The 13,292-nt window shown below is 39.0% G+C and overlaps 1 protein-coding gene across 1 annotated transcript; it reads right to left on the bottom strand.

Annotated features, from left to right (window-relative positions):
• Positions 1-10,361: 10,361 nt before the first annotated feature.
• On the bottom strand, positions 10,362-11,051 carry LOC145105050 (secreted RxLR effector protein 161-like). Its single transcript, XM_079042183.1, has 2 exons — positions 10,869-11,051; positions 10,362-10,787 (listed from the first exon to the last, which is right to left on the bottom strand). The coding sequence occupies exons 1-2, from the start codon at positions 11,049-11,051 to the stop codon at positions 10,362-10,364; spliced, it is 609 nt and encodes a 202-aa protein (XP_078898309.1).
• Positions 11,052-13,292: the final 2,241 nt, after the last annotated feature.

Here is a 13,292-nt window from a genome sequence, read left to right as displayed (position 1 = left end):
CTGAACCTGATGTTTCTGTTTCCAATGAACAACCTTCTGTTTCTGATATTAAAGTTGATGATACATCTTGTGATGCTTTTGCATCGGATCATGTTGAGTTAAATTTTTTTGACATATTTGATTATTTGTTTGAAAATACTGATGTTCCTGTTTCTAGCACATCTACTTCATGTGCAGGTAAAGTAGCAGAGGATGAGAACAAGGAGAACACCACTGAACAAACCAACATATCCTTGAGCCCTAAATCTGTTGCTTCGAACTCAGCTGCTTCTGATCAACCTGCTATTGAGAAATACAGGCCACCAATTCCAGAGAAACAGAGTGCCTGTTGTAATTGTGCTTGTGGGAACAATAAGAGACAAGGCAAGGATACGCCACCAGGGGCAGGAAGAAACAACTTCACAGTGAAGAAAAAGACATGTTTTCACTGTGGAACACCTGGACACATTGCCAGAAATTGTCCAAATCGCGCATACGTTCCTTACTATGCCCAAGGCTGGCAGAACGCGCCAAGAGGGAGATACTTCAAAAGAAACTCCTCAAGGTCACGTTCAGACCATGGTGACTGGAACGCGCAGAAGGCCAAGAATCAAACCTACAAGGCCAAGAATCCGAATCCCAAGGGCAATAAGGGAATGCCGGCCAAGAAGCCAAATCCAAGAGATGCTCCTGTGAAGCCAAAATCAAAGTCATCTCAACGGCCGACATCAAGATCAAAAGCAAGTACTGAACCACCCATCAGATCGAAAAAGAAATGGGTTAAACCCAACTACAAATGGGTTCCAAAGGCTCACTCTCCCAAATCAACTAATGACTCTAATATTTCTTCATCTTCTGTTTGAGATAAACAAGATATGTCATGGGAGAGAGTACCGTGCAAGGATGAAAAAGGTCAACCTAGTTTCAAAATGGACTGGGTTCTAAAGACCAACTGATCCCGCTGTGTCGGAGCAGCTATGGAGGCATATCATCAGACTTCGGTTTGTTGGTAGTGGCTGTTCCAGGCACATGATAGGGGACATCTCTCAACTGTACAACATTCAGACCTTTGGTTGAGAGTATGTGTCCTTTGCGGGAAAGGAAGAAAGGAAGAGATCACAAACGGGGTTAGTGCTTAATGACATGAAGAATTTTCGGATCTGTTCTGAGATTACGCGTGCTGTTCTCAGACCTTCTGGATGCAAATTCAATCGGTGACTTACGGTTTGAGTTTTCCTCTCTATACTCCTGAGTTTTTCTTAAGCTGATTCGCTTTAAAGACTAATTTTTGTTTTAGGATAGTTTAAATTTGCGCATTTACTTTCGTTTCTCTCCTATGCACAAATTTAGGGGGAGAAATAAAAACAAAACAAAATATTAGAAAATTAGAAAATCCAAAAATATGGTGTTAATGAAATGTGCTTGAGGGAGATGTTTTGGGAAGTGATATAATCATGTGATAACAGGCAATCTGAATCTGTGTAAGGGACTGAAACTGAATTGTCTAGGCTCTGTGTTCGATGCGCTGGTAGGCACGAGAGATTAAAATGGACTTGACTAGGCTTGGTGAACTTAAGGAATCTAGAGACTTGAAAAATCTTGACCTAGATAGATCCATTTAGCCTGACAATACGACGCTCAGATAGGTTGAGCAGGGAGATATACATGATAATCCACCAGTCACATTAAAGTTATCCGTATCTAGAACTGTGGTTTAACTCTTCCTCGATGTACGGACTTTGTCCTTAATTCCGGTATTGATAGGGCGACTGGGGAATTCCGATAAAGTAGGTCTGTAGAAAATTATTTTCTTGCTTTCCTTCTGTTAGTCATATGTTGCCTCCTCTGCGTGATTGAAATACATCCGACCTGGACTGCAACATATGCAACTCTATTTCTATGCATCTTCTATCTATGCAATTCTTCCTGCCTGTTAGCCATATGTTGTCTCCTTTGCATGATTAACCATCCGACCTGGTACACAGCATATGCACCATTCTACTTCTCAATCCCTCTAAATCTGGTTAGTCATATGTTTCACCCTCTGTGAGATTGGAAGAGATCCGACCTGGGTGTATAGCATATGCACTCTAAATCTGACTTCTCTCATAATAATTGTCTGCTCACCTAAAGTAAGGAGTACTTTGGAAGTTCCTGATTATTGGGGTATGTCAGGAAGCGGGAAACATGTTCTAGTACATTTAAAATTGAACAATCACTAGGTTGTCTGTAGATCTCGCTGCTCAATTTAGGTGGACAACAATATCTTTGGTCGTCGTCAGCTAAATGGTCCTTTAGGAATATTATCTAGGAACATATGATCACATTGTCTTGTCACTTATAGTATGTCCTAATTTTTTCACAATCTCTCGTGTTTAAGTGGACCACAATATCGGCGATTGACCAGATCTATTCATGAAGGGACAGGTACTGATAAACGGATAAAGGCTGTTTAAAAACTTTGATCCCAAATCACTCTTAAAGTTAGATATCATTTTTATTTTTGTTAAATTTGTTCATAGTTTTCTTCTAACTTAAATATTAGGGAAGAATTAAAATTTAAAAAAACAAACAAACAAACAAACAAACAAAAATCAAAAAAATTAAAAATCCAAAAATAGTGTTATTTCTGTTTTATTTCTTTTTCAGAAAATATGAAAAATCCAAAAATATTGTGTGCTAAGTTTTCTTTTAGTTTTGTTTTGTCTTGAAAAGTAAATTCAGGTGAAGATGAAACTCATGGAGTTTGTGTCGAAGATTTCTGAGCCAAGGCTTCATCCGTGATCATCGAAGAATTCTCATTCGAATGAGCAAGAAATGAAGATTATTCTTTCGACATTTAATCTTTCAACCCCAGAAGCAAGGTGAAGCTGAAATTGAAGATTAGGTGACGGATTGCATTGAAGCCTCCTCAATCAGTCTGCTGCTATCTTAAACCTGCTGAAGTGATCCAAAAGATTTGTTCTCTCTGATGTTCTCTCTGAAGATTCTCAAGTTGAAAGCGCTATCTTTCAAGAATCAGTACGTCAAGCCTCCTCACCCAACGAACGGTCAAAGCCAAATTTTGAAGAAATGCCCAAGTGCTCAAGATGAAGTCGTTCATTGAAGATTCATCAAGTTCATCTTGAAGTTGTGAAGAATTTGAAGATAAATGCTGAAGCCAAGCTTACAATGAAGATGAACAAGAAAGCCAGCTACTTTTTAGGGGGAGCTTGTTGGGTCATTTAAGAAAAGAAAAGAAAGCTATAAACCAAGGGGGATATTGTTGGGTCAAAAATATGGTTTATACTTTGCTTTTCTAGGAAAATGTATTTTTATGTCTAGGACCGTAAACAGCTCGGTGTTTACGGCCGTAAACAGGTTTACGACCGTAAACCCTGTTTACGGCCCAATGGGTGTTTACGGCCGTAAACCCATTTACGACCGTAAACCCATTCACGGCCCATGTTCACCAAGCCCATGTTTCTTATGTATAAATATAGGTGTAAGGGGTGAGGAGTAGAGTGATAAACACTAGAGGAGCTTAAGTGTGTGCATTTGAAGGTGTTCTAGAGAGAGAAACTAGAGAGAAGAACAAGTGTGTGTTAGTGTGTGTGAATCTCATGTAAAGGATCATCATTCTATTCATTAATACATTGAGATTCATATTATTCTTCTTCTCCTTCTCTTCTATTTGATCTGACATCATCCGTTTGATTGGGATTCCGCACCATCAAACGGATCTGATTTATACACAAGCAGATTGGGGACTTACATAAATCCCCTTCGGGTACTTATCTAGACGTGCTGCTTGCATCAAGCTTCGATTTGACTGGTCGTAGGCCCAAAATGGAGATCCGTAGCCAAAGTTATGGCCGTTTCCGTGAAGCCCCTTTAGTCATACGATCGCGGGCCTCTAGGAACGCAAGTGCCCGATCCTCCACACTAGGGCCCGCATCATCCCCTCCTAAGTAGACAAAATTCGACCTCGAATGTGTAACAGGATCATCATTGGGAGAATCCTCATGAAAAGGAAGTAAATGTTTCACATGAAAACATCAGAACATTGAATGTGACTTGGCAACTTCAGACGATAAGCATTGGAATTGATCTTCTCCACAATCTCCACGGGTCCAATCTTTTTGGCTGATAGCTTGTTGTACTCACCAACTGAAAAACGGTCCTTAGTCAAAATAGCCCAAACAAAGTCACCCTCCTCAAAATCAACTTGCCTACGTTGTTTATCTACATCTTGTTTGTACTTGGAGTTGGCTCGAATCAAGTTTTCATGAACAGTCTTATGAACATCATGTAGACCTTCAACAAAATCCTTCACTTTCTTTGGAACAACACCAGAAATAGGAAGCGACATCAAATCAAGTGGTCCCCGAGGTTGAGCAGAATAGACCACTTGAAATGGACTAAATCCAGTACTTCGGTTGACTGCATGATTATGAGAAAACTCAGCTTGACATAGTTTCTGATCCCAGCCCTTCACATGATCACCCACCAAACACCACAAAATATTACCAAGGGACCGATTGACAACTTCTGTTTGCCCATCTGTTTGAGGATGATAAGCACTACTAAAGTTAAGCTGAGTGTTCACCATTTTCCACAAGCTACGCCAAAAACGACTCAAAAAACTAGTGTCTCGATCAGAAACAATAGAAGATGGCAAGCCATGCAAACGGTATATGTATCGAAAGAATAATTGAGCCACATTAACTGCATCCGTCGTCTTTTTACAATGGATAAAGTGCACCATCTTGGAAAAACGATCAACAACCACAAAGATTGAATCATTGCCCCGTTGAGTCCGTTGTAACCCCAACACAAAATCCATGCTTATATCCACCCAATGTTTAGACGGAACAGGTAAAGGTATATAGAGTCCAGCATTGGTAGTCGTGCCCTTCGAAACCTGACAAATTCTGCACCGTTTAACTTATCGATCCACCTCTTTGCGCATAGTAGGCCAAAAGTAAGATGATTGCACCAACTGTAAAGTGCGATCTTGCCCGACATGCCCCTCACCATGAAACTCCTTGATGATTTGAAGACGAAGACTAGAATCGGGGACACAAAACTGATTCCCTTTAAAAAGGAAACCGTCATGCACTAGAAAATCGGACCTCCGCCCAGATTGTATATCCTGAAGAATAACAGAAAAGTAAGGATCAACAGCCAACTGCTCCATGAGGACATCCAACTGCTCCATGAGGACATCCAACCCTGGCACACCAACCCTCATGGAAACTAGCAAATTACTTCTTCTGCTCAAAGCATCTGCCACCCGATTCGACACTCCAGACTTGTGCTTCACAACAAAAGTGAACTTTTCCAAGAATGCCATCCACCGCCCATGCTTATGGGACACCTTATCTTGACTTCGGATGTGCCTTAGAGAATCATGATATGTAAAAAAACAAAATCTTTATGAAAAAGGTAGTGACGCCAATGCTTTATTGCTTGGACCACTGCATAGAATTCAACATCATAAGTGCTATAACGCAGCTTTGGCCCCGTCAACTTCTCACTGAAATAGGCAACCGGTCGTCCCCATTGACTTAGAACTGCTCCAACTCCAACCTTTGAAGCATCCGTGTGTAATTCAAAAACTTGAGAAAAATCTGGTAATACAAGAATCGGTGCTGAGGTAAGCTTTTCTTTAACCAGTTGGAAAGCCGATTCTGCCGCCTCTGTCCAAGTAAAGGTCTTCCCTTTCATACAATCAGTCACAGGTGCCATAAGGGAACTGAAGTTTGGAATAAAACGCCTATAGAAAGAAGCTAGACCATGGAAGCTTCGTACTTCAGTGATGGTATTTGGAGTTGGCCGTTCTCTGACAGCTGCCACCTTAGATTCGTCCACCTGTATTCCTTCACTAGAAACAACATAACCCAAGAAGAAGACTTTTGCGACCATGAACACACACCTCTTCACAGCTGCATACAAACTATCCCTGCGAAGTAAGGTCAAGACTTGTCTCACATGGCTGACATGCTCTCTAGGAGTAGCACTGTAAATAAGTATGTTATCAAAATAGACGACTACAAATTTACCAATAAAGGGCCTGAACAATTGGTTCATCACACGCATAAATGTACTAGGAGCATTTGATAAACCAAAAGGCATCACCAACCACTCATACAATCCTTCACGAGTCTTGAAGGCAGTTTTCCATTCATCACCCGGTCTAAGTCGAATCTGGTAGTACCCACTCTTTAAGTCCGGTTTTGTAAAGATAGTGGCACCACTGATCTGGTCAAGCAAGTCATCAAGTCGAGGAATTGGAAATTTGTACCTCACTGTGATCTTATTGATGGCACGACTATCAACACACATACGCCAAGTACCATCCCTTTTAGGAGTCAACAAAGAGGGAATAGCACGCGGGCTCATGCTTTCCCGAACATGACCTTTTGAAATTAATTCCTCCACCTGTCGACGCAACTCTTCAAGCCCTCCAGGACTCATTCTGTAATGTGGCCTATTACGCAACTATGCTCCTGGTTGTAAATCAATATGGTGTTGGATGTCACGTAAAGGTGGCAGGCCATCAGGTAATTCATTAAGGAAAACATCATCAAATTCCTTAAGTAAAGGAACCATAGCCTCAGGAACCATAACCTCAAAGTCAACCCTGGTCAACCTTGGTCAAAGTCAAGGTTAACAATCAAGGTCAACAGTCCATGTTGACCTCAACTCGTCGAGTGCATCCAGCAACTCGTCGAGTTCCTCCCGAGTCCATTCCACTGAATCCCAAGTCAACTCGCCGAGTCACCTAAGTGACTCGTCGAGTTCATCAAATGTCCAAAAGACCAAAAGTTCATGCAGACCAAAACTCTAATCCTTCACTACACTCATTCATAATCTCGAAAATGGGTAAACCCTACCCAACTCGTCTAGTCGAGTAAGGGACTCGACGAGTTCCTTCAGTCCTTTTGTGTTCAGTCCTTTCCAGTGGGATCTAAGGTCTCAAACTTCAGATCCAACCTCCCCCAACGTAGTTACCACGTAAAGTTGCAAACTTTACGTGCATGCAAGGCCTCACATGGATAAAACATCAAAACTAAGCTTCCTACAAAGTTTTAGGGCATGGAAAGGGCCGTAGCTGGATAAAGTGAGCAACTTTATGTCATTGAGGACCTAGAGATGTCCAGATCTGGAACCATATCCTTGTGATAAGTCCAAATCCGAGTATGACCCCATTTTGCACCAAAAGTGACCATATTCTTCCATAAAATGAGATATAAGCAAATGGAGATCAAGGTAGCAACTTTTTACCTTTAAATGGATGCTAACAACAAGTAGATGTCGGATCTAAAGCCTTCTCCTCTCTTCAATCTCCTCAACCTTCAAGTTTCCTTCTCAAAAGCACAAGTTCCACTCTCCAAGGCTCACACACACTCAAGAAAGCACCAAAATGCGGCTAGGGTTTCTTTCTGGACTGTAAGAAAGATGAAGGAGGCTACAAATGAGCCATAAGTTCTTTAAATAGGGTACAAACCCCTAAAAATTAGGGTTTCCCTGTACAGTGCCTACTCGTCGAGTCGGGGCCTTCCGACTCGTCGAGTAGGTTCTATGTCTAGCGTCCACATAAATGATCCCTACTCGACGAGTTGGAGCTCCCCAAGTCGCCGAGTCCATGCACAAAACCCTAAAAATTAGATAAATTAAATAATACCTGGAACAGGTGTTACACATACAGCCCCTAAGGCATCCCTATCAACGATAACGAAAACTAGTAGGCCCGTATTGGAACCTTCAACCCACGGGTACAGTGAGAAAACTCACTTGAATCGAAGATTCTAGAAACATTGCGATGTAATCCCCTTTCTGCACTGCTTGGTCCCACTAACCTTCTAACATCAAAACATGGTAGAATCTTAATCAATAGTCCAAATCCTTCAAGTTTGACTAAAAGTGAAACTAGTCAAAAAGTCAACAATCAACAAAAGTCAAGGGTCAACAGGTCAACTACCCCTCAGGACATGACAATCTATTGGTCACGTTGTGACCCACTAAAAGAAAAAGTAGTCAATGTCCTTCAATCCTCACGATGTGACAAACATAATATCACGTCGTGAGAACTGTCTGAAGGGCAACTTGATATGTTAATCCCTTAATCCATCAAGCCATGAATCCATCTCCTCCAGAAGGCTTCCTTACGCCCCAAAATCTATAAAAACTGATGCTTTAAGGTATTGCATGTCCAATGCAAGACTTAAGCTCAAATTAGGTCACTTATGAAGAAAAGGTGGTCAAAACCTCAATCATGAGCTCAAACATCCACCAAACCTCAGATCTATCACATATAATCATCAAGGGACTCTAAGGACCCATAAAATTGCTAACTTTTTGGAATCCTATCATCCTAAGTTCCTAACTAACCCAAACATAGATAATCATGCATAAAACTCTAGATCTAGGAATAAGGAATTATAAAGCTTGAAACTTAGTTACTCATAAAGGTCTAAAGATGTTGCTAGAGGATGGTATTGAGGCTTGCAAGCTGCTTCTATGCTCCAAAGATGATTCCTTCATCTTCAAGTCTCCAATACATCACAAAATGCCCAAGAAATCAAGGATAGAGCTAGGGTTGTTGGGTTTTATTTAAAACTTAGTTTCAAAACTACAAATAATGGCAAACAGAAGACTTAGGTTTTATAAATAACATAAACCTTTTATCACCCACCAAGGATCATCTTGCAAGTAAAGGAAAGATTTAAAACACAACCATAGAAGGAAGAAGTGGTAACAACCTTTGAAGCACTTTGAGTCCTCTAGGGGAGGCTTGGAAGTTGATGGAGTGAGGATGAACCCTTGAGACACCAACAATGTACCAACTTGATGTAATGCTTGTTACAAATCTTAAGCTTTAAGTCAAAACAAGGTTATGACTTAAAGAGAGGATGGAAGCAACTTATATCTTCAAAGTGGAAGACTTTAGAGAGAATACTGAGAAAGAATGAGATGATCAAGGTTTTTGCAAGCTTGGTGCAAGAAGAAAGGTTGCAAGAGTGCATCCTTTATACAACCATAAAGTGAAGTCAATACCCATTAGGTCTTAACACTTTTTGCAAGCATGTCCCTATTTCATGAGTGTGTTTCTTCTAGCTTGTATTCTTTACATTAAACAAGTACAAAAGGCCATTCCCTAACTAGTCTACACTAGTTTCGGCCATGCCCATCAAAAGAAGATAAAATGTTTAAATTTTATAAACTCCAAGTTTATAAAATATAAACTTTGTCTTTACGTAAAAGACAAAAGAGTCAACTAGTCCAAAATGTTTTACATGACTTATTAATTCATACATTATGAAATAATGTGCTACTTGTATTAAAAATAATTATTTCCTTGAAATAAATATTTTTCCAATTTATTATAAGAGTTTATGAATATTTATTAAAATAAATTTCTAATAAATAATCAATTCTATCAAGTTGTTGTTAGTGTGACCCTCGGGATCATATGTTATATAGCAATATCATTTTAATATGACTCTTGAGCATACTAGATCTTTCAATCTCCCACTTGCACAAGATTTATATCAAACTGATATAGATAGTGGTGAACGTCTAGCAACATTTCATTGCCCCCATAAACATATGATGTAGTGCCATTCCATCAACGCCCAATTCCCCAGAAGCCCCAAGGCTACAATTGGTGAGTTAAGTAAGTTTATCAGTTATCCCTTTGCTACAGACATCATGTTGAACATGAGATATGGATCATGGTCAATCTCATATAAGTGTTCAACTTTACATCAGGCCTTAGATGTCTAACTCTCAACGAATAAGAGGAACAAATCCCATCTTGACTACATACGCCTCTTGCATGGTTTACATCATGCCTAACAATAGCTTTTATAACTACCTAATAAAATAACAACTTTTGACTACATCAAAGCATAACGTTCCTCACACTCAAGTCCCATATATTTATCTCAGGTGTTAAGGATATACAGATATTACCTTTTATCAAGTATCATTCATGACAACGATCCATGAAGTGATCTTGAACGGGTCACTCCAATACTTACTCTCTAGTAAGTACCTACGAAACTGGTTACAACACTTTGTCAACCATCCCATTTCATATTAGTCTTATTTCATTATTTCTCCCACAATAATAACTGACTATGGAGTTTTAGAGTGAATAAATTTACTCAAGGATTAAACATGTTAATAAAGCACACAACAAATATTTAATGAAAAGATCATATGCCATATATATCATAGTCATTACAATAGATGATGTTATATAATGTTCCAATATTCAATACTAATACATAGATCAAATCCAATCACTAGAATAGCGAAGTCCTATTCCTCGACCATGTCCTTTAAATTTTGCTTGAGGAAGAGGCTTCGTGAAAGGGTCCGCCAAATTTTGATCAGTGTGAACTTGCGAATACTAATCTCACCTTCTTCAACTTTATACCGGATGAAGTTGAATATGCGGCTAATATCCTGGTCTTCTTGTGTGCACGAGGTTCGTTTGCCAAAGCAATAGCACCCTCATTGTCACAGAAAACGTCTAGGGGGTCCTGAATGGTAGGGACTACCCCTAGATCCCCAATGAATTTCTTCATCCAAGCAACCTCTTGTGCAGCTTCAGAAGAAACAATGTATTCTAACTCTGTAATGGATTGTGCAACAACAATTTGCTTGGAGCTTTTCCAAGATACTGCACCCCCATTGATAATGAACACATATCCTGATTGTGATTTGAAATCATCTCGATCATTTGTGAAGGAAGCATTAATATAGCACTTCACACTTAAGCTTTCTTCCACGCCTCCATAGACGAGGAACAAATCCTTAGTTCTTTATAAGTACTTTAGGATGTTCTTCACAACTCTCCAATAACTATCCCCTGGATTTTGTTGGAACTTGCTTACCATGCTCATAGCATAAGCAAGATCAGGTCTTGTACAATTCATGGCATACATGATGGATCCAATTGCATAAGCATATGGAATATCTTTCATCTTGTCTAGCTCAGCCTTTGTGCTAGGACATTGAGATGAACTTAGTACAGTGCCATGTGCCACGGGTACAAATCCTCTCTTAGAGTTTTCCATATTGAACTGTTTCAATACTTTCTCAATATATGTACCTTGGCTTAGACCTATTAATCGTTTTGATCTATCTCTATAGATTTTGATTCCAAGAATGTATTGTGCCTGACCTAGATCCTGTTGGATAAGGTGTCTAAGTCCATAACTATTTCTGGTATGTACTTGACCCGACCCGGCATGGTCCATTTGGGTTGCATGGCATCATGCATTTGGATAGACTAAATGAGAGAAATAACACTTGTGGTTTATTAATATATTATAAGTTCTAATATATTAATAGTATTATTTAATTAGTATTGATCAAGAATTAATCTAGGATTAATTAAGTGATCAAAAGATGACTAATTAAATATATGGGTTGATCATGTAAATCATCCATAACTTGTATAGTGGGCTAAAAGGCTCCATGGATAATCAAGTTGGGTTAAACCCATTGAATGCTCCATGGAGGCTCCATGGGAGTTACAAACCCATGGGTCATGGAAATGAAGAGTCATGCCACATTAGGGTTTACATGGTGTAACCCTAGATGTGACACACTATATAAGCAACATGTTCTCCACCAAAATCGGTGACACATAAGAAACAAGAGGGCTAGGCCGATTTTAGAAGTGTGTATTCTCTCTAAAGTCATTCCAAAAGCATTTGGTGTTGTGTGAAGCATTTGAGGCATCACACTTGGGGTGCTAGGCTCACAAGGTTTCAAGGATCATAAGCAACAACAAGGTAAGTTATTCTATCTTTCATGCAAGTTAAAATTTGTTCCCCATGTATGCTAGATAGGAATATAACCTTGGAATTCAACTTTGCATGATAATTAGACAAACATAGATCCAAGGTTATTAGGGTTGCATGTACACTTAGGAAGTGTTAGAATGCTCAAAACCCATCAGTGGTTTCAGAGCATGGTTCGTTTGTTGTTTTTTTTTTTGTGTGCAAACAGCTTGAAAAAAAAATCGTTTTTCTGTTTTCTGCTCGTATGAAAGTTTGCACATTTGTTGCTGGAAATGGACTAGAAACATTACCCTAAACTGTTTTGATGTTTTAAAGCTTGTTTTAGATGGTGTAATGTTTATGCTAATCCATTTACAATGGCAATTATTAAAATTACAAGTTTTTTTTAAGTGTAATTTTTTATTCTTGAAAGTGTTCATATTCATGTTCTTGAACTTATGAAGATTAGATGATCATAGGAATTGTTTGTAACCTTCATGGTAGTTCAATTCATGATCATAATGTGTTTTAATGGAGTCCATAACTTGTCCTCAAGTTATGGAAAACCAAAAGTCTCACTTTTATTAAAGCCATTAAAAGAACACAAGAGTTATAAAAATGAAGAGTCTTCATTTTTATTACTCAATTAATTCATTAGTTATAAGAAATGAAAAGTTTTGGAAGTTTACAAAACTTGCCCTCAAGTTTTGGAACATGTAAAGTCTTGATTAAAACTTTAGTTCCAACCCTTAGAATTTTAAAAGTTAAAATTCAACCCTTATACTTTATAATATTATAAGTTACTAATATATATATGTATAACGTCAAGTCGTCTTACCGCTAGTACGCCTCATTCACGAAGCCGGTCTATAAGGGGGGTATAAGGTTGTTGCCTATAAAATGGCAACTTAATGGGTGTCCACTCTCATCCACCGCTTCCTTGATCGGTGGAGGGTCGTTAGCCGAACGGGTAAGACAAGGACTTATAAATTCTCATTAAAAGTATGATGAATATTATAAAGTAACTAAATGCTTTTATTAAATTCCTAATCTTAGTTACTTTAGGAAAATGTGAATAAGGTGCTAATCCATGAAATTACACTTTACACTTTGTTTAAGTCGTTGGTGGAGCGTGTGTGGTTAACCGGCACACTAACTTGGACTTAACAAGGTAGGTAAAGGGTGACTTAAGGTTTACCATAGCATCGGTGGAGTGTGTGTGGTTTACCGGCACATCGATTGAGTGATAAACCTTGAGGGTACCAAGTGATTTGCATGGTTACTTCACACCTCGTTTTGTGATCCTCGGTATCCCAGTCACAAAACTTGGAGGGCACACTCGAGATTGAAACATGCCTTTGAAAAGTTCATTGAATCTCAAAAGAATCTAGGAATTTCTAAGAACCAATTAAAAACCTAATATTTATATTTCGTTTTTCATGGTGGAAATTGGTGAATCGTCATTCACCTACCTTTCAAATATGTTATAACTTGGATTACGGCATACCTCTTCTAAGTTATAATATATTG

This window comes from Lactuca virosa, chromosome 4, assembly GCF_052849685.1.
Source record: "Lactuca virosa cultivar CGN04683 chromosome 4, Lactuca_virosa_CGN04683_v6, whole genome shotgun sequence".
NCBI classification, from domain to species: domain Eukaryota; kingdom Viridiplantae; phylum Streptophyta; class Magnoliopsida; order Asterales; family Asteraceae; genus Lactuca; species Lactuca virosa.
This window is presented reverse-complemented; position numbering and strand designations above follow the sequence as displayed.

Excerpts from the sequence above, each read along its gene's own strand:
- LOC145105050 (XM_079042183.1), bottom strand. The coding sequence starts at position 11,051 with ATGGAAAACTCTAAGAGAGGATTTGTACCCGTGGCACATGGCACTGTA. Across the intron at positions 10,788-10,868 it reads TTGCTTATGCTATGAGCATG|GATTTGTTCCTCGTCTATGG; the intron begins GTAAGCAAGTTC and ends TAAAGAACTAAG.